The 22,998-nt window shown below is 45.7% G+C and overlaps 1 protein-coding gene across 1 annotated transcript in view; it reads right to left on the reverse strand.

Moving 5' to 3' along the window:
• Abca4 (ATP binding cassette subfamily A member 4) overlaps positions 1-19,763 on the reverse strand; it is a 104,616-nt gene extending 84,853 nt beyond the window's left edge. The window contains exons 1-3 of the mRNA XM_021645014.2: positions 19,647-19,763; positions 13,084-13,281; positions 1,590-1,679 (exon numbers count right to left, since the gene is read on the reverse strand). Coding sequence (XP_021500689.2) covers positions 1,590-1,679; positions 13,084-13,281; positions 19,647-19,730 — 372 coding nt within the window. The 5' untranslated portion in view covers positions 19,731-19,763. The remainder of the gene's footprint in view (positions 1-1,589; positions 1,680-13,083; positions 13,282-19,646) is intronic.
• Between the last annotated feature and the right edge of the window lie 3,235 nt (positions 19,764-22,998).

The following is a 22,998-nucleotide window of genomic DNA, read 5'->3' on the forward strand; positions in this document are numbered from 1 at the left end:
TTCTTCTCCTCTCTATGGTGTCATCATACCTGTGGCTTCATCCTTGAAAGGCAGATCTGTGATGCTGAGAACTAGGTTGGGAGACGCTGGCAAACAGCACCAGTGCCTTGGTTCCCATAAGGCCGCTTGGCTTTATTTTAGAGAAAGTGTAAAATAAAAACAGTGCCGTGTTTATTCCCTAACCACACCTTACTATTCACGGTCTAAGGTACTTGGAAATTAAAACAAAACAGAATAAAAAACCATTAGGACTCAACCAGGTGTGACGGAAACCATTCTCCCACTTGTAGCAGCGATGTTTACCTGTGGTCTCTCTCTTTGTACACATGCCAACACTTGCTTTCCGAAACTGATGAGCACTATGTGGCATCCACACAGTGAGTCAGGCTTATAATAACAGTCTACGCCTCAGTAAGAAAGTCAGAAACTCAAATTGCTTCAACAACAGTGGGTCTTAGGACCAGAAGGGGTCATTATCACTATTAGGTTGCTTATTTAATCAAAGCACTGAGAAGTGAAGGGCTGTGCTGGGGTCAAACGGTCTGATATCAGTTTAATAGAAACTGGCCCATTTGCTTTAACCTGGTTCACAGATGCTTAAACCTGTTATCTAAACAGGTAAGGAATCTTCTGCAGTGCCCATGCAAAACTGAAAGAGTTGATAACGCTTTGGGAAGCTATTTGCATTCTCTGTCGACTTCATCACTATTATAGAGATCTGGGTTTTTTAAATGCTATGAGGAGAAAAATGTTAGAAGCTCCCATTGCAGCAGGTGGTGCCATGGCCCTTCTCTCACTCTCTCTGCCAAGCAGGGTGGCTGCTTTGCCCTGACTGATGCTTAATTTTATAAGTACAGATTCCAAGCATGTTATTTTCCAAGATGGCTGAGCCTAACGCGGCTGGGAAAATCAAAGAGGAAAAGTCCAGGGAAAATCACATTTTCTGTTTCGCTTCCCTTCTGTTACATCCATCACACTTGAAGAGCTGCCCATTTCCTGCTTCTCTTCCTTGTTGACTGGATATTCAAAAGGGCTTGCGACTGTATCTGTCTATCCTCTTCCTGTCTCCATCATCAATCAACTCCTAAGTAGAGGAGCCAACTTCCATATTTGAGAAGTTTTATGTAATCAGATATTAAACAAGTTGTATACATATTTCATAACAGAACACAGAACAGTCACTCTGGAGGGATGAAGTGAATCCATCGAGGTAAAGTGCCAAGAATTGTAGTCATAATCACTGTGGAAGTATTTGCTAGTGTAATGGGGTGACACAGCGGTTACTGCCCCACTCAGTCCTAGAAAGCCTTAGAGTCAGTTGCAAAGTCCGTGATGAATCATGCTACTGCAGACAAGCTGTAGGTTCTGCTGGTACTTGTGTCTTGGTGTAGCGCCATAAGGATGCTATTTTTTTTTTCACATCCTACCTAGGATGGTTTAGGGCATGCCTTTAAATTACTAGACAGGAAGAGCAAATGAATTTCTGCTTAACAGGAGAGGGGTACAATTCAATAACTTGATATAATGAGTGTGGTTAAAACAGCATGAAGGCATAATAAACCTACTGTTAATGACACTGGGCCTCTTACCTTTTGCATTCTGGGTGACATGTCAGATACTATTTCTCCCCAAAATCTCAAGTTGATTCCTCGAGAACTTTTGTCTAGGAGTGTGGGGAGCTGGAAACAACAGGAAAAAAAAATTACTTTTAGTGCAGTTACAGGGCTGAGGAGATTGCTTATTTAGTGAAGTGTGATTGCCAAGTAAGCACCAGGATATAAATTTGATCCCTGACACCCACACCCTTGGCTTGATGACACAAACATGTAATCTGGTGCTGGGGAGACAGAGATAAGGGGGATCCTCGGGACTTGCTGTCCAGCCAGTCTAGTGAGATCTAGACGAGAGAGAGAGAGAGAGAGAGAGAGAGAGAGAGAGAGAGAGAGAGAGCTCAAAAAACAAGATGAAGAACAACCGAGAAAGATAGGCTATGCGGAGGTCACCCATCTGTTCACCTCCAGGCTCTGCAGACCTTTCTTCATTGCTCATGTCTGTCCCCTTTGTGTCCTTTCTGGATATCTGGGCAGGCTGTCACTCTGCCTCTGTTCACCAATGCTCTGTCATGGGAGATTCCACCAATCCCTCCACTTTTCCTTCAAAGCTACAGTTTTCCTTCAAAGCTTGAATGAGAAATTCCCTGGTCAGTTCTCCATCTGAGAGCAGAATTTAGGTAGGGCTTGCCCAGTGGACAACTCAGAACAGTTTGATCATTTTCTGTCTTGATTGGGAATACCAAAGTCCTCATTATGGCTGCTTTCCAGTCTTAGAGACTGATGTGAGCATCTTGAGCACCGGGTCCAAGTCCTGCGTGGCTTTCTTAGTCATAGCTTCAGAACAGAACTGAATCATTGGCAGCCTACCCTAAAGAGTGTTTTCAGGTTGAGTTCAAAGTATTAAGGCAATGGTTTTCAAATTCAAGGGAGCACCCCGAGTGGCCTAGAAAGCGGCCTGGACAAAGCTTGAATTACCTCCTCATTCAGGTATCTGTGGATCACAAGCCATGAGGCTCGGCCCTTTCACTCTGTACGGTGGTTCTCCTGAGGGAAGCTTGGGCCACTCTAGTTTCCGTCAAGAGCTTAGAAGCAGGGAGTTGAGAATGAACTACTTGAGTTCCTATCTCTGGCCTGTATCCTTGCCTTTCTTTCTTTCTTTCTTTCTTTCTTTCTTTCTTTCTTTCTTTCTTTCTTTCTTTCTTTCTTTCTTTCTTTCCATGGTAGGCCTGCTCTTATGCTTTATGCCCTTGGCTTGACACATCTTACTGAGACTTCTTTTCAAATTGTTTGTAAATAGCTTTAGTGGTAATGGATGGTGGGCAAGTCACCTTAATCCCTGTTTCTGCCATAGGCTGATGGGGTTAAGCTCAGTGGGCAGGAAGGGAAGAAGGATGTAAACAGGTCAAATTACATGTCAGTGAACGCTCTCACTAATCTTGTCCATCTTTTCTCCTAAAGACTATAAGAGATAAGAAGAGACATAGTATTATTGTTGTTATCACTATTATTTTATTTTTTTGAGACAAGGTCTCTCTACAAAGCCCTGGCTGTTGTGGAACTCATATGCAGACCAGCCTCCTTGTCTCTGTCTCTTGAATGCTGAGATTAAATGCATGTAACATCACACATAGTTGTCTTTCATATATATATATAAATATGTCTATGTATATATATATATGTATATGTATATGTATATGAGACAGGGTTTCTCCTTGTAGCCAGGCTGGCCTCAAACTCAGAGATTAACCTGCCTCTGCCTCCTAAGCACTGGGATTAAAGGTGTGTACCACCACCACTCAGCCCATTATTTTTTAATATATCTGTCTTTGTATTTGATCAGTAGTTCTATAACTGTGGGTCATGATCCCTTTGGGGGTCACATAGCCTGCATATCAGATATTTACACCATGATTCATAACAGTAGCAAATTTTCAGTTATGAAGTAGCAACAAAATAATTTCATGGTTGAGGTGAGGGTCACTACAAGTTGAGGAAGTGCGTTAAAGGGTTAAAGTATCGGGAAGCCTGAGAATCACTGTGCTAAACTATGAACTTAAGCACAGAAATAGGCTTTATTTTTATTTTACATCTTCAGCACACAGAGGTGATCCGTGAATACCTGTTGTATTAACGAACAGTAGACTATGATCTTGTAGAAAAGAGCCAGATTCTCTTAAACTTTTTGGCTTCATGAGCGGTGTCCCTGCAGGGGAGGGAGTAGTCAGCTCCACTAGCGGGGACTAGGAAGGTGACACTTGAGCTGATGAAGGTATGGGACCATTGTAAGGGTGAAGGCAGTAGCCTCCCTCAGAAGCCGGTGGGGAGTCTGGAATTCCAGGTGGAGAGAGGAATGGAAAGCCAGACATCTAGAATCAACCTGGATAGATCGCCAGATAAGAACAAGATTAAGAATCTGAGGGAGAGGAAGCCTGGGGCCAGAGCCTGGGATGCATCTTTCTGTCTCGTCAACACTTTGTTTTTTTGATCTTGCTAATAACTGGGTATTACCTGTCAATCATCTATCATGCATTTGCCAAGCTCTGATGCAGTGGTACCCAACCTATCGGTCGTGACCCCTCTGGGAGTCAAATGACCTGTTCATAGGGGTCACATATTAGATATCCTACATATCAGACATCTACATTACAATTCCTAACTGTAGCAAAATTACAGTTATGAAGTAGCAATAAAATAATTCTGTGGTTGGGGATCACCACAGCATGAGCAACTGTGTTAAGGGTCGCAGCGTTAGGAAGGCCAAGGACTACTGCTTTAGTGTGTGTTTGCTGTCCTACCTGCATTTTCCTTCCTCGTTCTTTTTCATGGGGATGATAAATAATGAGGGACTTATGTTTTGGAGGGGCCATTTACACCTCAGAACCGTGCCTGGCTTCCTCTGTGTCTGCTCACCAGCTTTTTAATTGATGTTGCTGTAAATTATAAGGTAAGTTCCTCAGGGCTCACGTCTTCCTTGAATTCCCTCCCCATTTTATCAATTCCTATTCCTAAGATCTGTTCCTGCCAAAAGAACCGAAAGAGGCTGTAACTTTGTTTGAATGGAAATGTGGAAACAGTTCTAGAAAAAGGGTCAGGGACCAAAATGGCAAATAACACTATTACATACAGCTATATCAAGAAGTTCTCTTGATATTTCAAATGATCAATAACTTTGGGTCATAATTGGATTTGGTAAGGATAACTTGAGATTAGGGTCCAATCAGCCTTCTTAAGAAAGACTGGTTATGCAAATAAGGTTGTGGCAGTGTATCTCTGTATCTCTTTTATTAGTTGTGGTTGGTCTGTGTGGCTCCTGAGCAGTGAACTTTTGCTTAAGAAAGTGATATAAAGGTCCTCCCATAGAGGGCTCCTAAAGTCATCTGTTAAGATTCTTGGAGGACAAAATACATTCCTTTCCCCTCAGAATACTCAGTCATAGCCCACCGTGAAATAAAGCATATCAGCTCCCTGAACGTCTTGATAGTTTTTACTGATTCAGTAGCTGTCACTCCCTCATGAGACTATGACGGAGGAATCTTTTTTCTAACTCAAAGAAGCCAATCTGGAAACAACATTCACTTCTAAGTTGAAGAAATACCCAACACGTGGGTAGTTAAGGACCGTCGGGTTAGAAATGTCTTTGTGAGGATAACACGGTCTCTGGGAGCCAGTGAGGGACTCCGGAGTCAGGGATGGGCAGCTTGTCTTGAAAGCATGTGGACCAGAGTTAATGGCAAGTGACAGACAGCCCTGGGCTGCTAGGCTCCTTTCCCAGCAGCTGCTACAGGAAGCCCAGATTTATCCGGGAGGGAAGTTGTTGCTGGGCAACGGGAAGACTGTGGATTTAAGGCATGTTTGTTGCAGCCTGACAGTTGTTGAGCTCTGGATAAAAAGAGAGGAAGCTGCTTTGGCGGTGAGAGGGTGACCAGGAGAGGCGCCCTGCGTGCTAGGAAATGCGTCATGAGCGGAGAATTCAGACTCAGCCACAGGAGGGGTGCGGAGGGGGGGACATGCCAAGCTGTCTCTACTACGAGAGGTCATCCAGATGAGCTGTCTCCTGAGGCTGGAGGAACGGTGTCTGGAGGGCTGAAGCAGAGGGTGGGCTCTGGGTATGTGAACGGACAGGTTACGGGACTTTCTTTAGTGCAATAGGGACCAGGTGTCCTTCCCTCCTGATGGCTTCTGTCCTGCTGCCTGTTTCTGATGAAAGCGAAACTGAGCTGGGAGCAGTGAAAGGTCATTCTGCGAGGTAGAACCTCCTCAGGTCCCAAGGGTCTGAGGAAGGAACAGAGGGACCTTGCAGAGCCAAGTATGCTCTCCCCACCACCTCCACTTGTGTGTGTGTGTATGAGTGTGTGTGTGTACAGGCCAGAGGACAACTTGGGGCACCATTGACCCTTTAATTAATTAAAAATGTTGAGGCAGGGTCTTGAACTGGCCTGGAGCTTGCCAAGTATGCTAGGCTGGCTGGCCAGTGAGCTGTAGGGATATGCTTCGTCTCTGCCTCCCTAGTGCAGAAATGTATAATGCTCTGCCACATCTGGCTTTTTTACATAGGTTCTAGGAACCGAACACTGAACACAAGCCCTTGTGTGCTTGTGGCTTGAACACGTCACTGACTAAACCAGCTCCCCAGCCCCACTTTCACTCTGGTATAATAAGCAAAACGTCTTTGGTTTCAAAGTGTGTTTCCCATCTTTTCAGTAACACGAATTTTACTGCAATTTCACCACGGCATGGGTAGAATGTGTCTTACTGTCAGTTTCACAAATGAGGAAAAAGTAGTCCTCAATAAACAACGGCAAGTTGTCGGAACGTAGCTAGAAAGTAGTCTCCAGACCTCTAGGGAGACACATGCTTTACCTGGGTGTGCCAGCAGGTAGCCCAGGACTCTGGTCCTCAACTACTACACCCACACTCAAGAGCCAATGCTGAGGAGTTTTATGAAAAAACACCCAAGGTCAACCACAACACTAGCAACCAGCGTGGCTTTCTGTACCCTGCTTCTGCCCAGGAGGAAGAACAGACCTGGCGGGTCCTGGGAGTTAGGCAGAACGATGCTGCCTCGGTGCTGAGTTGTCATGGCAACTGTAGGAGCTGAAACTGCTGGACCCCAGATGTGAGGGTCACATCTGTGCTGTGGTCATCTGTCTGTCACCGCCGAGCTCTGCAGGGTGCTGTGACACGGGATCTACCTCGTGGCTGAATTCTGCTGGTGTTCTGATTCCAGGATGTGGGAGTGAGCTCTCTACCTTGTGCAGCTGTGTCTTAACTGTGATTTCCTTCTGTGCCCAAATGCAGATACTCCAGTGTCTGCCCTGTCAGAGCTGTGACACACGCAGGCCCTATAGTCCCGTCACTGAGTGTTCTTGGCCTGTTTGTAATAAGTTCTGTGCACATATGCATCCATATACATGCTTTCGGGAGAAGCAAATCTGTGTCGTCCATGTTCTCACTTTACATTTTTAGAGTGAGTTTAACTCTTGAAAACAAAAAGAAACATCTTGTTTTGCATATGAGACCCACTGGGACTATTTTCTATTAGTGGTAAGGTAGGAAAGAAACTTCACTGCAATAGCTGTTAACCTGAGGCCTGGCTTCAGTGGTCCCATGAGTCCCTACCCCTTCACATCTGTGGGGACTTACATTCCCTAGGGAAAGGCATAGAGCTGGTGTCAGATTCTCAAACATGACCCTAATCCACAAAAAACAATTCAGAGCTACTGTTCTGCAGAAAGCTGATGTATCAGGAGCCAAAATCGTTCCAAAAGTCAGTTTACGCTGGAGTGAGCCTGTTACCGCACATGCAGACATCACATATTGTAAGTAATATTGACTGAACACAGGGGGCCACCAGACCCCATCCTCCAAACTAGCAGCCTTCCTAGGGGCTGGCTTCTGCCCCAAGTCACTTCAGCTTTGCCCACTCAGGAATTCTTTCTTCCTCAGTCTACAAAGTTGCATCTGGTCTGTCAAGAAAGCAAATCCTAGCCTACTGTATACATCTGGAGCCTAGAGGAAATCAAGACAGGCAAATGATAAGACCATTAGCCCCGGGCATGTAAAAACAGAACAAAACAAAACAAAACAAAACCCAACACTCTTCTATTTCTTTCTTCATTGAAATCTATTTAACAAAGGGACCTCAACCCAAAAACCGCTGATCTAGTAGGTATAGACAGGGGGAAAATAACCCAAAACACTATGAATGTTGTTATTCAAATACTCCTAGTGTGACTTATCGGTTTTTAAAACCCTGTTTCTGGCTAAGTTTTGTTTCTGCCTGATACCCCTGGCCCTTGCACACACACACACACACACACACACTGTTTCTTGTCCTGGAATTGGATTTCTTTCTTTCTTTTTCTTCCAAAGTAGGAGAAAGTTACAAAGACACAGCAATTAAGAAGGGGGTAGAAGGAAGGGAGGGGGAGAGAGAGAGAGAGAGAGAGAGAGAGAAGATACCATGGAGGTAAAGTCACTAATGAGACATGATTGTAAAACCCTGGAGAAGGGGGGTTTCCCCAGAGAATTGCACAAAGCAAAAAGCCTCTCAAAAATTGGAACACAGAGTTGAAATTTAACAAACTGCAGCCAGTGACCCTGTGGAGCAGAAAGCAAGGCCAGCTCTCACCAGGCGATGCGCAGTCCACCCCTGTTTATTCCCGGTGACTCAGGAATTCAGGGAGCAGAGCCAAGAGTGAATCGGGACATGGACAGGGGCATGCAGTCAGGACCCCCAAGACTGGGCCTTTTCTTCTTAGGAACTCAGTGTCCAGCCAGCCCATAGTCACAAGGACATGAGGACAATGGAGACAGAAAAGTGAAAGCCACTGCAGCGTGGAGGTTGAGGGAGAGGGGGATAAAGCTGAACTGTGCTACTGGGGAAGGTGTACAGAAAGGAAAGCCATGAGCCCAAAAACCCGTTTTCTTCCATCCACAGCCACGGAGAAGGGGACAGGCAGGGAAATTCAGATTTCCCAGCAGCATGGCAGGTCCTAGCGTCCAGCTCTGCTCACTAGGCTGGATTTCTACAAATAAACATCCACAGCAGAAGGACAGATCTGCTTCTCAGCAAGATTTCAAAGCTGTGCACCAGAGTGGGAGAGAAAACAGGAAGACCGGGGTGGGGTGAGGGTAGAAAACGGGATGGAGGAGGGACAGAGGGGCATGCGCAACCTGGGCCAGATCAGTCAGGAAACCTTCACCCTCTACCGTGAACCTGACTGAAACTGATCAAAGTACTTAAAGTGCCCCACCGTTTTTTCGGTTTGTTTTGTTTTGTTTATGAGGTGCAGACATTTTGGGTATGCCGGCAGTAACGATGCCCTATTCCCTGCTCTGAGCTGTGGGGTTTCAGGTTGCCAGCTATTAGCCTGACAAAGCCCAAGGTGAAGATGAACTTCTTCAAGCTACCAAGCCCGAGGTGAAACCAAGAGAAGCTAAACCGTGGAGCAAATCCAGCCACCTGATTCGTTGTGTGCTCCGCACCCATCTGTCACGCGTGTGCATGGGTTCATGCAAGAGAACGTGCGTGTGTGTGTGTGTGTGTGTGAGAGAGAGAGAGAGAGAGATAGAATGGGTTATTTGAAGATGACAACATTCAGTTCTGACCTCCAAAGGACAGAGGGAAAACACAGCTGGTCCCAGTTGGAGCTAACTCCCACCATGCTCCCTCAGCGCCAGATCCCCAGGTCTGGAGGTTGCTCCCACCCAACCCCCACCCTTGCTCTCTACCCAGCAGGGACAGGTGCCGTCACAGCGGCTTACTGAGATTTTTTTCCCCCTCTTTCTTTGTTAATGAGAACTGACTTGGCATTTAATAAAACCTTGTTTATACAAGGGCTACGTGTGCACAAGAAACAACCCAGGAGAAGGGCCGGTCCACCACCCCCATGCCGGAATGACAGTGGCTGAGCGCCAACCAGCTGCACTAACAGCCAGGCCGCAGAGGCCAGCGATGTTCCTCCAGGGGGCCGTGGGGTCTGCCCTGGCCACCCTGTGCCTGCCTGGGATCATTTTCTTAAAACCACTCCCAGGATGGGAACAGGAAGCAATGAAAGCAAAATCTCATTTAATGCTTGCTATTTCTCTTAGATTCTTTATTAGTAATTTATTTGCTTTTAATGTTTAGCTGCCCTGTTCATTTGTCCTGGGGAAAGCACATTTCAAGGGCACCAGACGACTAGACAAGGTGTTTACCCTTCGCTGGGAGCTCACGTGTTCTGTTTTAGTCAGCTCTTTCCCCGCGGAGGCAGAAGCGGGAGTGGAGAGGATGGCAGGTCTTTGGAGGTCGCCCGATGCCTGCCCCCAGGCTGTTTTCCTCTGGCTCGCCTCCCTTTGGGGGAAGCACCTCTGCGCACTAGCACTCCGTTCTTGAAACCCAGAGATGTTTGGAGTATGCGTATTGCTGTTTCGTCTACAGAAACTGAGATTGTAGCGTCAAACTGCTTTGCTCAAGGTTAATAATTTTTGACCCTGGCTGGAATTTCGAATTATCTGGAAAGCTCTCAAAAATACTAACAAAATACTAACATACACAAGCTGTATCCTATACTAACAGACTCAGGATCTCTGGATTCTAGGGATGGGGCCTAGAACAGTACATTCATCTATGTATGTATCTGTGTTCCATCTATGTATCTATGTATCTATGTATCTATCTATCTGTCTATATCTGTCTATATCTATCTATCCATCCATCCATCCATCCATCCATCTATCTATCTACCTACCTACCTACCTACCTATTTTAGATGGGATCTCTCTTAGTCTGGGCTGGCCATCTATGTAGCCAAGGATGACCTTAAATTTCTAATCCTCCTGCCTCTACAACCCCAAGCACAGAGAACCCAGGCTTACACCACCATGTTTAGTTTTTTGCAGTGCTGGAGATCACACCCAGGGCCTATCAGGGATGTCAGGCAAGTGTTCTACAACCGAACTGCATCCCCAGATCCTGCCTGCAGCTGTTAAAGCTTTCTGGGTGGTTCTGTGTGCAGCTAAGCTGAGGAACTACAGCTCTCAGGGACAAGCATTGTTTGTGCTGAGCTCTCTCAGCGGAGGGGCCACGAACAGGTCTGTCGGGTTGTTTGTGAGCTGAGTGAGAGCAGGAAGCTCAGTGCTGGCTCCACGGCCCCAGCTCAGTGCCTGTCCCCTGCAGGTACCTGCTGCTGCTGTGGATACATGGGTACAGGGGCAGAAGGGATAAAAGAGTGCTGTGGGCCCACGTAAGTCAGTGAGGGCAACTGGTAAAACTTCTGATTTCTAAACACAATGAAAGGTAGAAGGAAGGAGTTCTGGTCTTTCCTGTTTGATAAGTAAACACTCAGGTCAGTGGCCCCAGCGACTAACTATAGTTTGGATCTTGAGTGTTGCACAAAAGCCTGTCTGTTAAAGGCATGATCTCCATCTTGACCCCATGGGAGGCCATGGGACATGTAAGGGACACGGCCTAGTGGGAGGTCTTTGGGCTATTGGGGGGGGCGCTGCCATCGAAAGGTATAGTGGGAGCCCCAAGTCTTTCCCTTCCCCTCAGTCTTTTTTGCTTCATGGCCAAGAAATGAGTTTATTCTGCCACAAGGTGCTACCATATCACAGGACCAAAAATGATGAGGCCTATCAGTCACAGACTGGACTCTCTAAAACAGTGAGCCAAAGAAAACACTTTCTCTGACAGACTGAGGTACGTGTTATGGTAATGCAGAACTGACTAACACAAGGTTTAATCACTAACAGCTAATTCTGTCCACATGCAAATTTTATCTGGCTCTACCCAGGACTAACTGAACTGAAGACTGTGCCCTGGAGGAGGCCGAGGGTTGCTTTTGTAGTCTACTGTAGACAGAGATGTTCCAGCCACAGGCTGTTAATTCTGAATGCAGTATGGGAAGCATAAAGACCATCTCTGAGGTCCTAGACTTTCTGTGGTGGCCTCCTCAGGTTCTGACCCCTTTACTTACTCTGGAGGCCTACTCCGATAAGCCGAGAAAATCGCAGCGTAAAAAAAAATTCAAGTTAAACTCTGCCAAAAACTATGAGGCCTATTTTATTTTGATCCATTTTAAAGAATTTGTCTGTCTTCTTTCCTTCTCCTTTCTTTTTTCCTTTTCCTTGTCTTTTTTCCCTAAAGACACGTAAGATCTCGTGTATCCTAGGCTAGCTGAAGTTGACCATTAAAGAATGCCATTCCTGCCCCTACCTTCTAAGTGTTGAGGTTGCAGATATTACGAATGTTAGGGATCTACCCCCAGCTTTGTGAATGGAAGGCAGGCACTCCTATTAACTCAGCAAGAACCCTGTCCCCAGTTTAAAGACAAGCTGAGAGTGAGAGATAGAGAGTACTAGAGAGAGGTAGAGAAATAGAGAGAGGGATAGAGAACATGAAAGAACAAGAGAGAGCAACAGAGGGAGAGAGTTAAAGAGGGAGAAAGAATGTACCTTTCCTGGGTGTTTATGAAAACAGAAAAACTGTGGATTCTATAATCAACAAGTAATTCTAGAATGTCTCAATTAAGATCTTAGTGACTGGCATTTCTCATGGCTCAATTCCAGAAATTAAAATATAGGCAAAAGGACACCTATACTCTGGGCCCTAGCCACAGCCTATCTTTCCCACGGGATTCTAATGAATACTGCTGAAAGCGTGGCCCTTGGGGGCGCCCATAAGTGTCTCTGAAGAACTAAGACAGCTCCCCACCAGTGGGGCTGGGGACTTGAACTTGCATGCTTCAGCTGCCTCTGATGACATCATACTTCCTAAAGTTTGATACCTCTGTGCTCCACCACAGCCTTCTAGCAAAAGAGGAGACACTCTCGGCCCTGAGAGCCTGACTACAGCCCTAGAGCAGAAGGCTGGCTTAGCAGTCCAGGCTTTCACGATGTTGAGATGATGAAAGGTTTTTTTTTGTTTTTGTTTTTTCTATCTTGTACAACACTCTCTAGAAAGAGCACCTTTGGGGGTTAAGTACAGATCCACAGGAAGGAGCTTAAACCCCTTATTTGCTGAAATTTAAAAGTGCTTTGTACAGTTTTTTTTCTCTCTCTCTCTTTTCCTACTATTTTATACACAGGTATGTCCAACTGAAAGCCCACAGGCTGCAGATTCCCCACAAGAGCTATGAAAGAATCCCAATACACCTGTAGCTGTCAATGTCATGTCACAGTGTCAAGAGGTATGGATAGAGGGACAGAGTCAGTATCTTGCCTGTAACCATGAGCGGGGAATCCACTAGTCTGCAGGTGGTGGCGAGCACGTGTCTCACGTTTAGAGTGGGTTCACACCCACCACCTCCTATGCTTGGGGGTAGCATGTGATCCTTTCCCTTGCTACTATTTCAGAAGGACTGTTATTTTCTGTTTTGTTTTTTGTTTGTTTGTTCCTTTGTTTGTCCCCCTTGGGTGATGGGATGCTGGAGAATCCTCAAGGCTTGCCATGAGCAGCAAGCTTACACCTTCCCCAGTCAATTCTCCAATGGCCTTCCTGCTCCCAGGAATCACCTTCCGAGTAAAGAGCATGGAACCCCTCCCTTACCACACGGAAGAGTTTGAAGAAGTCCACGTTGGCGTACACAGTGTCTTCTATCCACTGTAGGGTGACCTGGGAGAGGGGGCACAGGGCATCCCGGACAGTGTGTGCCCCCCTGTGCTGGCTGAAGATGATGAAGCGCTGCAAGAGGGTCTCGCTGCAGGCAATGTTCTTCAGTTCCAGGTCCGGGACTCCGTAAGCGAACTGCAGGGAGGGGAAGAGATGCTGGAGAAATGCTCGAAGGAAAAATTTCCCACCCTTCTGAACAAAGATGCCGCATCCTGACCCACACTCAGGAGGCAGAGGCAGGTGGATCTGGGAATTTGAGGCCAGCCTGGTCTACAGAGTGTGTTCCAGGACAACCAGGGCTACACTGAGAAACCTTGTCTTGAAAAAGCAAAAACAACAACAGCAACAACAAAACCCCACAGCTTAATTTCAGCCATTCAGGTGGGTTTAATGTCATTTAAGGGCACTTGAGATTGGAAGGCAGTAGAAGAAACAACATCAGAATGTGCTGATGTTGAGAGAAAGGCTTGAAGGCCATTGCTCATCTTGCAAACAGAGGGAGCCTCCATCCAAGGGGTGTGCACAGTCTGTAGAAGGTGGGAAAGACGAGAAAGTAGGTTTCCTTTATGCATCCTGGTAAAGAGTGTGACTTAATGGCACCTTGACTTTCAGACTTCTGACCTGGAGAATCATGAGGTAATAAACCTGTGTTGCTTTAAGCCTTTACGTTTGTGGTCATTTGTTACAACAGTGATAAAAGCCCAAACCCTGCCTCAGACCTCACTGTATCAGAAAGCTTTTTGAAAATTGAGAGATCTCCTTTTAAAAGGATGCTGAGGTGTCATCCAGACCCTCTCCCAACAGCTGAAGTAGAGGAACGGTGAAAACATATTTATAGTGACATTGATCAACTTCTTCTCACTAGAATTACCACATGAAAATTGATTTTGATTTTATCTATCTATCATCTATCTGTCTATCTATCTATCTATCTATCTATCTATCTATCTATCTATCTACCAATCTATCTATCTATCTATCTATGCTTGCTTATTTGAGGCAGGGTCTCACTCTAGCCCAGGTTGACATGAAACTTACTCTGTCGCTTAGATGATTTTTTTTTTTAAAGTAGTCTTCCGACATTACAGGAACAAGCCACCATATTTGAGACAGTTAAATTTCAGGTAAACAACAAATCTCTTTTAGTATGTCTCAAATAAATCCCAAAGGGAGCATAATTATGCTCAAATATTTTATGATTATCTGAAATTCAAAATAAAATATATAACTGGTATTCTATCCACAACTCTAGGCCTAGTTGGCCCACATCCCACACCTCCTAGAAGCTCAAATACAATAATTTGGAGCACCATGACTATGATGGCCTTCATGACTAAGATGGAAAGGAAGAGGGCCCATCCCTGGTCAGTGCCTCTTGCTTGCCTGGAGTGTTTCCTGACATCCTAGCGTTCCAGGCTCTGCACCATGGACAAGTAGAAAGACTGGGTCGTAAAGACACCATGTAATCACATAGCTCCCCATGCTAGAAAGCAGAGCAGGCCCAGGCTCTGCCATCCCCACAGAAACATTGAGAGCACGCCGGCCCCTCCATGGGATACAGTCTGATGGAGAGTCAACCTGGGGCCCTGTGACAGGGGTGTTCCCATAGATCATTCTGCATTTGCCCGCACCTTGTTTCACCTCTTTAGGCAAAAGTCTGCCCTCTCTCTCTCCAGAGGCTGAAACCTCTGGAGATCAATTTGTCTGATCTCATACTCCAGAGGAGGGAGCTGAGGAAAAGGGGGGTTGGGGACAAGCAACAGCACACTTCCATAGGTATCCTAGTTTTCTTTCCACTGCTGTGATGAAACCGTGACTAGGAAGCAACTTGGGGAGAAAAGGATTTATTTTATTTCAGAGCTTACAGTCCCTCATGAAGGGAAGTCGGGACAGGAACTCAGGGCAGGAGGTTGGAGGCCATGGAAGAGTACTGCTTTCTAACTTGCTCTCCATAGCTTCCTCAGCTTTCTTTCTCAAATACCCCAGGACCACCTGCCCAAAGATGCCATCGTCTGCAGCAGGCTGGGCTCTTCCACATCAATCAGCAATCAAGAAAATGCTCCCACAGGCTTGTTTCCATGCCAGTATGACAGGGACTGTCCTAAGTTAGGGTTACTATAGCTGAGATGAAACACCTTGACCAAAGAAACTTGGGGAGGAGAGGGTTTATTTAGCTTATACTTCCACATCATAGTCCATCACTAAGGGAAGTCAGGACATGTACTCAAACAGGTCAGAAACTTGGAGGCAGGAGCCGCTGCGGAGGCCATGGAAGAGTGTTGCTTGCTGGCTTCCTCCTCATGGCTTGCTCAGCCTGCTTTCTATAAAACCTATGACATTGAGGGCACCACCCACAACGGACTGGGTCCTGTTCCATCAATCACCAATTAAGAAAATGCCCTACAGACTTGCCTACAGCCCAATCTTTATGGAGGCGTTTTCTTGAGGTTCCCTCTTCTCAGATAACTCAATATTGTGCCAAATTGACAAGAAGTAATCAGAACAGCTAGCACATGGGGATACCACAAAACTCCCTCAATCCCTCCCACTCCTTCAATCGGTTAGTCTTTCAATGTTATTCACTAAACTCCTATTGTTCAGGGTCCAGAATAGTGACTGGGGATTTAGAGATGAATAACACAGGCTTCCTGTTCTTTGAAGAGCTCCCTGACTAGCTGGAATTATGGGCATTCAGACAGCATAAGTGTAAGCTCAAGTAGAGCAAAGCCAGAACATGGACGGAGAAAAATTATAAAGGTCAGTCAGGGTTGAGAGAAACTTGGTGGCAAAAATACCTGCCTAGTATGTGTGACATTTTGGTGTCAAACCTAACATAGATGAGAGATAGAGAGCAACATAGAGGGGTCAGGGAGAGGGGGGAAGGAAGAGAAAGCAGGAGGATAACTAGTGAAAGTTCCTAGAGTTTACCAGGCATAGCGGCACACACCTGGTGTAATCCCAGCATTCAGGAGGCTGAGGCAGGAAGATCAGAAGTTCAAGGCCATCCTCAGCTGATAGTGAATTTGAGGCCAGCCTGGGCTGCATGGCAGTCCATCTCAAAACCAATAATGACAAAGTACTTGTTTCTTATTAAGAGTGTCTGGCGATATTATAAGTGTCTCATGTATTTTAATTTTTTCGATCTTCCCTTATAACCAGCATGTATGGCTGGCATTTTTGTATTTGCATTTACAAGGGAGGGAATAGAAATAGAGTGGTGCGTTCACGTGTCTGCTGTCACACAGTGTGTAGGTCTCACAGAGCTCTGATTCCTAGGGACTTGCAAATACTTATCAACTCTTTGGTGAGTAAGAAGAGTGAGGATTGGGCAAAGAGAGAAGGCTTATGAGCTTCTTCATTGAGGAAGCAAGATCTCAACTGGGTCCTGAAGCAGGTGTAGGAGTTTTCAAAGCTGGGGGTTTGGGGATGAGACAGAACTGTGCCCCTCTGTTTGTTCAACGATTCCCTAGATGGAAAGAGGTATTGAGATGTTCTCTAGATCTGTGCTCATATGCCAGGAAGAAAGGGCCAGAAGGGAAATCTACTGACGGTGACAAGCAAAGCCTTCCTGTTTAGTAAAGATGCTTAATCGCAGCTTCCACTAGGGACACGGGAAAGGCCTATTGACCTCTTGGCTGCAAGTTCCAGTGGCCATGTTGGGTAAAGGTCACAGAGCTAGATGAGGTGGAAGTCAAAATGGGGGCACATAGCTGACCAGCTGAGAACCAAGGTGGCCAGGGAGGTACAATGGGAGCTGAGTTGGGGCGGTGAGCAGCCTCTCAGTAGTGAGAGGGAGACTGTGGAAGTTACTTCTCTGAGAGCACTGACTACTCCAGTCAGGAGCCAGCAGCACAACCTGGCGATCCTGGCCCCTCGTCCCCTCCAGAAAGAGCCACAGTCCTGATGCCAAGAGGGCAGCAGCTATTGAACAGCAAAGGTCACGGCTGCACAAACTTGAAGGAAATTTCCCCTAAATTCCAACCCTTATCTCTGCCTCCCTTTTATGACCAACTGGAAATCATCACGGGCATTGCCGGGACCGGAGTTTTACGAGCTGAAGAAAAAGCAAATGGGAAAAATGAGCAATAGTTCTGATGACACCTCCCCTGCGATGAAGACAGAAGCCAGGCAGTGCCGGGCAGCCCGGCCAGCTTCCCTGTGCCTCGTCAGCAACTGACTCTTCTTTGCTCGGCTCTTTCCAGGGATAACCACAGGGTCTGGATGATTAGAAAGCAGGCATGGGCTCCTTCATGGTGGCCTGGGGAACCCCTCATCAGCTGTCTCCACCAGGTGGGGAGTGGACTCCTCCCTCGTCTGGACTCAGACAGTGGCGCCCTGTGCAGACCTTCATCTCAAGACAGACACTTGCTGTGAAATTCTTGGCTTATGTTTTGGTCTCCCCTGGAGTCAGGAGGGGGTCCCGTCCACAAGAGCGTTGGCCCTAACACCTGAGATTCTCAGTCTCCTAGAAGCTTGCTAACAAAACAGAAACAAAACAAAACAAGAAAACTCGACTCAGCCCTATCCCAAAAACTTTGGACTCAACTGATCTGATAAAACCTGGGAACTTACATTTCTAACAAGTACTCCTGTGTCACTGATGCTAAAGGCCACTGGGACACAATGGCCAGTCCAGTTTATTATGTATGAGGCACGGGACTAAGCATGGGAACCCCTAAATTCCACTCAGCCTCTGAGTGGAGTTTTTGTTGTAGAAGTTGTGCAGAATAACTCTATGACCAGCTTCCCCCATCTTTTTGTTTCATTTCAGGGATAAAGAAGTAAATAGATGTGAAAGCCATGTTTTTGTGTAAGTATAAAAATTATTATCATTAGTGAGGCACAGTGGTACATGCCTGTAATCCCAGCACTTTGGGAGGCAGAGGCAGGTGAATCTCTGTGAGTTTGAGGCCAGCCTGGTCTACAAAGTGAGTCCAGGACAGCCATGGCTATACAGAGAAACCCTGCCTCAAAAAAGAAAGAACATTTATTATTATTATTGTTATTGTTGTTATTGTTTTTTGAGACAGGGTTTCTCTGTGTAGCCTTGGCTGTCCTAGATTCACTTTGTAGACCAGGCTGGCCTCAAACTCACAGAGATCTGCCTGTCTCTGCTTCCCTGAGTGCTGGGATTTTAAAGGCATGTGCCCCAATGCCCAGCGAGCATAAAAAAATTATTAACATGAATGAAATAAATTTGGTCAGAAATGTCTAGAATGAGCATGCCTTGCACCAGTAAGCAAGCGGCCCAGGAATACAGAGGTGGCCCTACTCCTGCCCTTGTCAGATATGGTAGCTGTGATAGTCAACCTCTACCTATCCGGTTCTTTTTTTTTTTTTAAGATTTATTTTAATTATATTCCTCTGTGTGTGTATCTTTCTGTGCATAGATATGTTCACATGAGTGCAGGTGCCCAAGGAAGCCAGAGATGTTGGATCCCCCAGAAGCTAGAGTTGCAGGAGGTTGTAAGCCACTTGACGTGGGTGCTGGGAACCACACTTGGGTCCTGTCTTTGTCACTGTTTGATCTAGTCACTCTATAGGCTAAAAAGACACGTGACCAGGCAACTCTTACAAAAGAAAGCATTTCATTGGCGGGGGGTGGGGTGGGGGGTAAAGTTTCAGAGGTTTAGTCCATGATTATCATGGTGGGCAACATAGTGGTACTTATGGAACTGGAGCGGTAGCTGAGAGCTACATACTGATCTACATGTAGGCAGAGAGAGACCGGGCCTGGCCTGGGCTTTTAAAACCTCAAAACCCACCCACAGTGACACATTTCCTCCAACAAGGCCACCCTTAATCCTTCTAATCCTTTCAAACAGTTTCACAGTCTGGCGACTAAGCCTTCAAATATTTGAGGCTATGAAGGCCATTCATATTCAAACCTACTTTTTTGCAGGTCCTCTGCAAAAGTAATATGTGCTCTTATCCACTAAGCCATCTCTCCAGCCTCTAACACACACACACACACACACACACACACACAGACAAACACACACAGTTCTTGACTGGAGCCCTTCCCTCAGTTGCTTGCAGGTCAGCTTTCTCCTTTGTAAGGGCACTCTTGTCCTCACATGACTCCTGACAGCTAGGAAACACAACAGAGTCTCTGTTTACATCAACCCTCCTCTGGGATATAAGTATCCTGAGTCAGGGCCTTTGCCTGCCTGGCCCATACTGTTCCAGTTCCTATAGCTGTCCCTGAAGATCTGATTAGGAAATGAATGGTGAGATTCCCCCACTCTACGGGGTAGGTTCAGCCTCACGATTGTTCTGCTTCCTCCAAGTTTCAAAACCTGGGGAGTCTTATGAGTGCCAGTGCTGCTTCAGAGTTCTGTGATGGGATTCTCATTGGCTCAGTAACCCCCAGGTGTGTCCCTGAATCTGGAGCATGAGTCCTGGATTCTGAATATGGACGCAGAAGGGAAAAGAAACAGAATCACCCTTGTCTCTCTCAGGCTCAGTGCTTTTCCCTCCTCTTAACAGGCCTCACTTACCTGTTCCACACGAACTTGGGAGCTGACCAGAAGATGGGCAACTGAGTCAGACAGGCCAATGTTTTTCTTGAGAAATAGAGTCATTGTCTCTTCATCTTTTAGGATGTCTCGGATTTGTAATCCTCTTCCTGCACATGAGTGAAAGAAAGAACAGGATGTTGAAGGGAGATGAGTCGAAAATAAGAAAAGCAGCTAGAATTGACTGGAAATATTTCTACTTGACTCTTACAAGAGAGCTGTGTTCTTGGTTTCCTTGGGAACTCTTGGAGGTTAAGGCTGCTGCTAGTATCTGCCACCCATCCAATCATACCACTTACAGCTAAAGAACATGGCACAATACAGTGGAAAGGCATAGAAGGTGGGGGATGTTAACCTGGGGTGGGTGAGGTCTCAGGTGCTTTTTAGGGTTGGACTAAGACAGGGGCTTTCAAGAGAGTGAAGGGTAAGGAACTACAGAAGGGGAATTTTGGCTATATTTAGAGACATCTTTGGGCAGTGTTAGTGGGGAGAACTCAGGGACATTGCTAAACCTCCATAATGTACAGAACAATGCTCCCTTCCCCAAAGAATCGCACGCCTCCACGAATGCCAGCTATACTAAGGCTGGGAAAACCTAGTCTATCCATATTACCCCACCAGAAAGTTTGTGATTTTGATAACTTCCTGCAAAACAAGAGGATTACCAAAAAGATCAACCAAGAGCTACTAAAATCAGTGGCTTTTCTATATCCAGATAGCAAACATTCTGGGATAGAAATCAGAAAAATAAATCCCATTTACAGAAGCATCAAACAACACCAACTAGCCTATAAATGAATAACAACAACAACAACAACAAAATCATAGAGTAAACCTAACAAAGAAGGCCAACTATATCCACAATAAAAACTTTAAATCACTGAAGTAATAAATGGAAGAGGATGCTATCAGATGGAAAGATGTCCTATGATCTTGGACTGGTAGAATTAATACTGAGAAAATGGCTGTAACAACCAAAGTAATCTATAGGTTCATTGTCATTCCCATAGAAATTCCAATGATGTTTATGGTGGTTTGGAAAAGAATAGCCCCATAGATTCATATACTTGAATGCTTGGTCAGAGGGAGTGGCACTATTAGGAGGTGTGGCCTCATTGGAGGAACTGTGTCAATGTGGAGGCAGGCTTTGAGGTCTTCTATGCTTAAGCTACACCCAGTGTGGCACATAGTCTCCTTCTGCTGCCTGTAGGTCAAGATGAACTCTCAGCACCATGTCTGCCTGCATGCCACCATGCTTCTCATCATGATCATAATGGACATACATCTCAAACCATAAGCCAGTCCCAATTAATGTTGTTTTTTATGAGAGCTGCCATGGTCATGGTGTCTCCTCACAGCAATAGAACACTAAGATGCCATTCTTCACAGAATTAGAAAAAAACAGTAACTCTGAGTTTCATATGTAAGCAAAAGGACATCAAATAGCCAAGGTGATATTGTGGATGAAGAACTCAAGTAATACAACAGAGCCATAGTCAAAATGGTACTAACAGAAAAACAGAGTGGTAGCCAATGGGATAGAACAGAGAACCCAGAAACACACCCACACAACTTTAGCCACCTGATTTTGGAGCAAAAATGGTGAACACATACATTGAAGGAAAAAAAAGTTCTTCAGCAAATGGTGCTGGAAAAACTGGACAGAAAAATGAAACTGGATCCATACCTCTTGCTCTGCCCAAAAGTCAACTTCAAATGAGACAAAGACCCCCGTCAAGGTCTGAATCTCTGACGTTGCTAGATAGAAACACTTTAAGACATAGGCACAAGTGAGAGCTTTCTAAAAGGGACCCCAATTGTTAAAGAAATGATTTCAAGAATTAATAAATTGAATTTCATGAAATTAAAAATCTACATAGAGAAGGAAACAGTTAACAATGTGAAGGGACAGCCTACAGATGGGAGAAAACCTTTGCCAGCTATATATCTGACAGAGTATTAATATCTAAACCAAGAAACTGCTCATCCATGAATATCGCATCACTATTCACAGCAGAGGGATCAGCCTCAGCATTCATCAGTATTCATCACTAACAATATCTGGACAGTGGTGGCACACACTACACACTCCAGTTCCAGCGCTCCGGAGGCAGAGGCAGGTGAATCTCTGAATTTGAGGCCAGCCTGGTCCATGTCAGCCAGGGATACACAGAGAAACTCTGCCATGAAAACAAACAAATGACAAACAGAAAAACGCAAACCAAAACAGCAACAAGACCAATAGATAAAAGAAATGTGATTGGTTCATATTCTCTGTCTCTCTGCCTCTCTCTGTGTCTCTCTGTGTCTCTGTCTCTGTCTGTATGTCTGTTCTCTATCTCTGGAGTCTTATTCAGTCATAAAGACACTGTTGTCGTTTGCAGGAAAACACAGAACTAGCTGTCATTATATTAAACAAAGTCAGTCAGACCCTGAAGACAAAATATTACATCTTTTCTGTCGTGTCGCAAACACACACACAGTACATAAAAACAGAAGGGGAAGTATTTGGGAAGGAAAGTGGGGAGAGGGACAGAGAAGGGTAATGGGGAATGAATATGGTTAAATTTCACAATGTAATTAAAGAAAAAAATGTCCTCATGAAAGCCATCACTTTGTGCAACAAATATACACCAGCAAAAAAGAATTTTTTTTTTAAGGAAAAGAAAAGCCCTGTTTTTAAATTGGAGATGTGTGAGCTCTTCTCACAGCAGTTTTGCTGGGTGGAAAACCCTTCTTCCTTTCGTGGTTTCTGTCAGCTCATCTCAGGGTTGAAATCCTGAGCACTGGCATAAACGGGGCAATTAAGGGCAAGAATAGCTTCGTGTTAGGGGGAGTTTCAGGCCTGTTGCCCAGGCTTGTCCTGGTCAACCTTTTAGAAGCAGGAATTCTTTCTCAAGGAGGCATAAAGGTGTCCCTGGAGCCTCTCTCCTCATGATCACAGTCAGTTAGCACATAGACTAGATGTGTAGGGGTAACAAGGGATAAAGAAACCTGAATCACCTAACCGGCAGGCCAGAAAATAGTTAGGACTCAATAAATGTTCACTCTGACTGCGCTGATCTCATCCCCGTCCTCCTGGAGTCATCCCGGCACCTCTCTCTTCTGTTGCTTCCTGAGCCAGCGTCAGCCTCAAGCTGGCTGTTGCTACAGTTTATGAGATGTTGAGTAGGGAAGAGTCCACAGGCCCAGTTTCCAGAAGCTATCTCCACATGATGTCAAAGCCCTGGATCGGTAACGTCATGACAGCCAAGCGCTCCAGGTGCCTGATGCCCTACTAAGCTCCAAGCGTTTCTCCAAGGGTCATGCTCTTCCAGCACCCCTGCTCCTTCTG

This window comes from Meriones unguiculatus, chromosome 10 (assembly GCF_030254825.1).
Source record: "Meriones unguiculatus strain TT.TT164.6M chromosome 10, Bangor_MerUng_6.1, whole genome shotgun sequence".
In the NCBI taxonomy this organism is placed as follows: Eukaryota; Metazoa; Chordata; class Mammalia; order Rodentia; family Muridae; genus Meriones; species Meriones unguiculatus.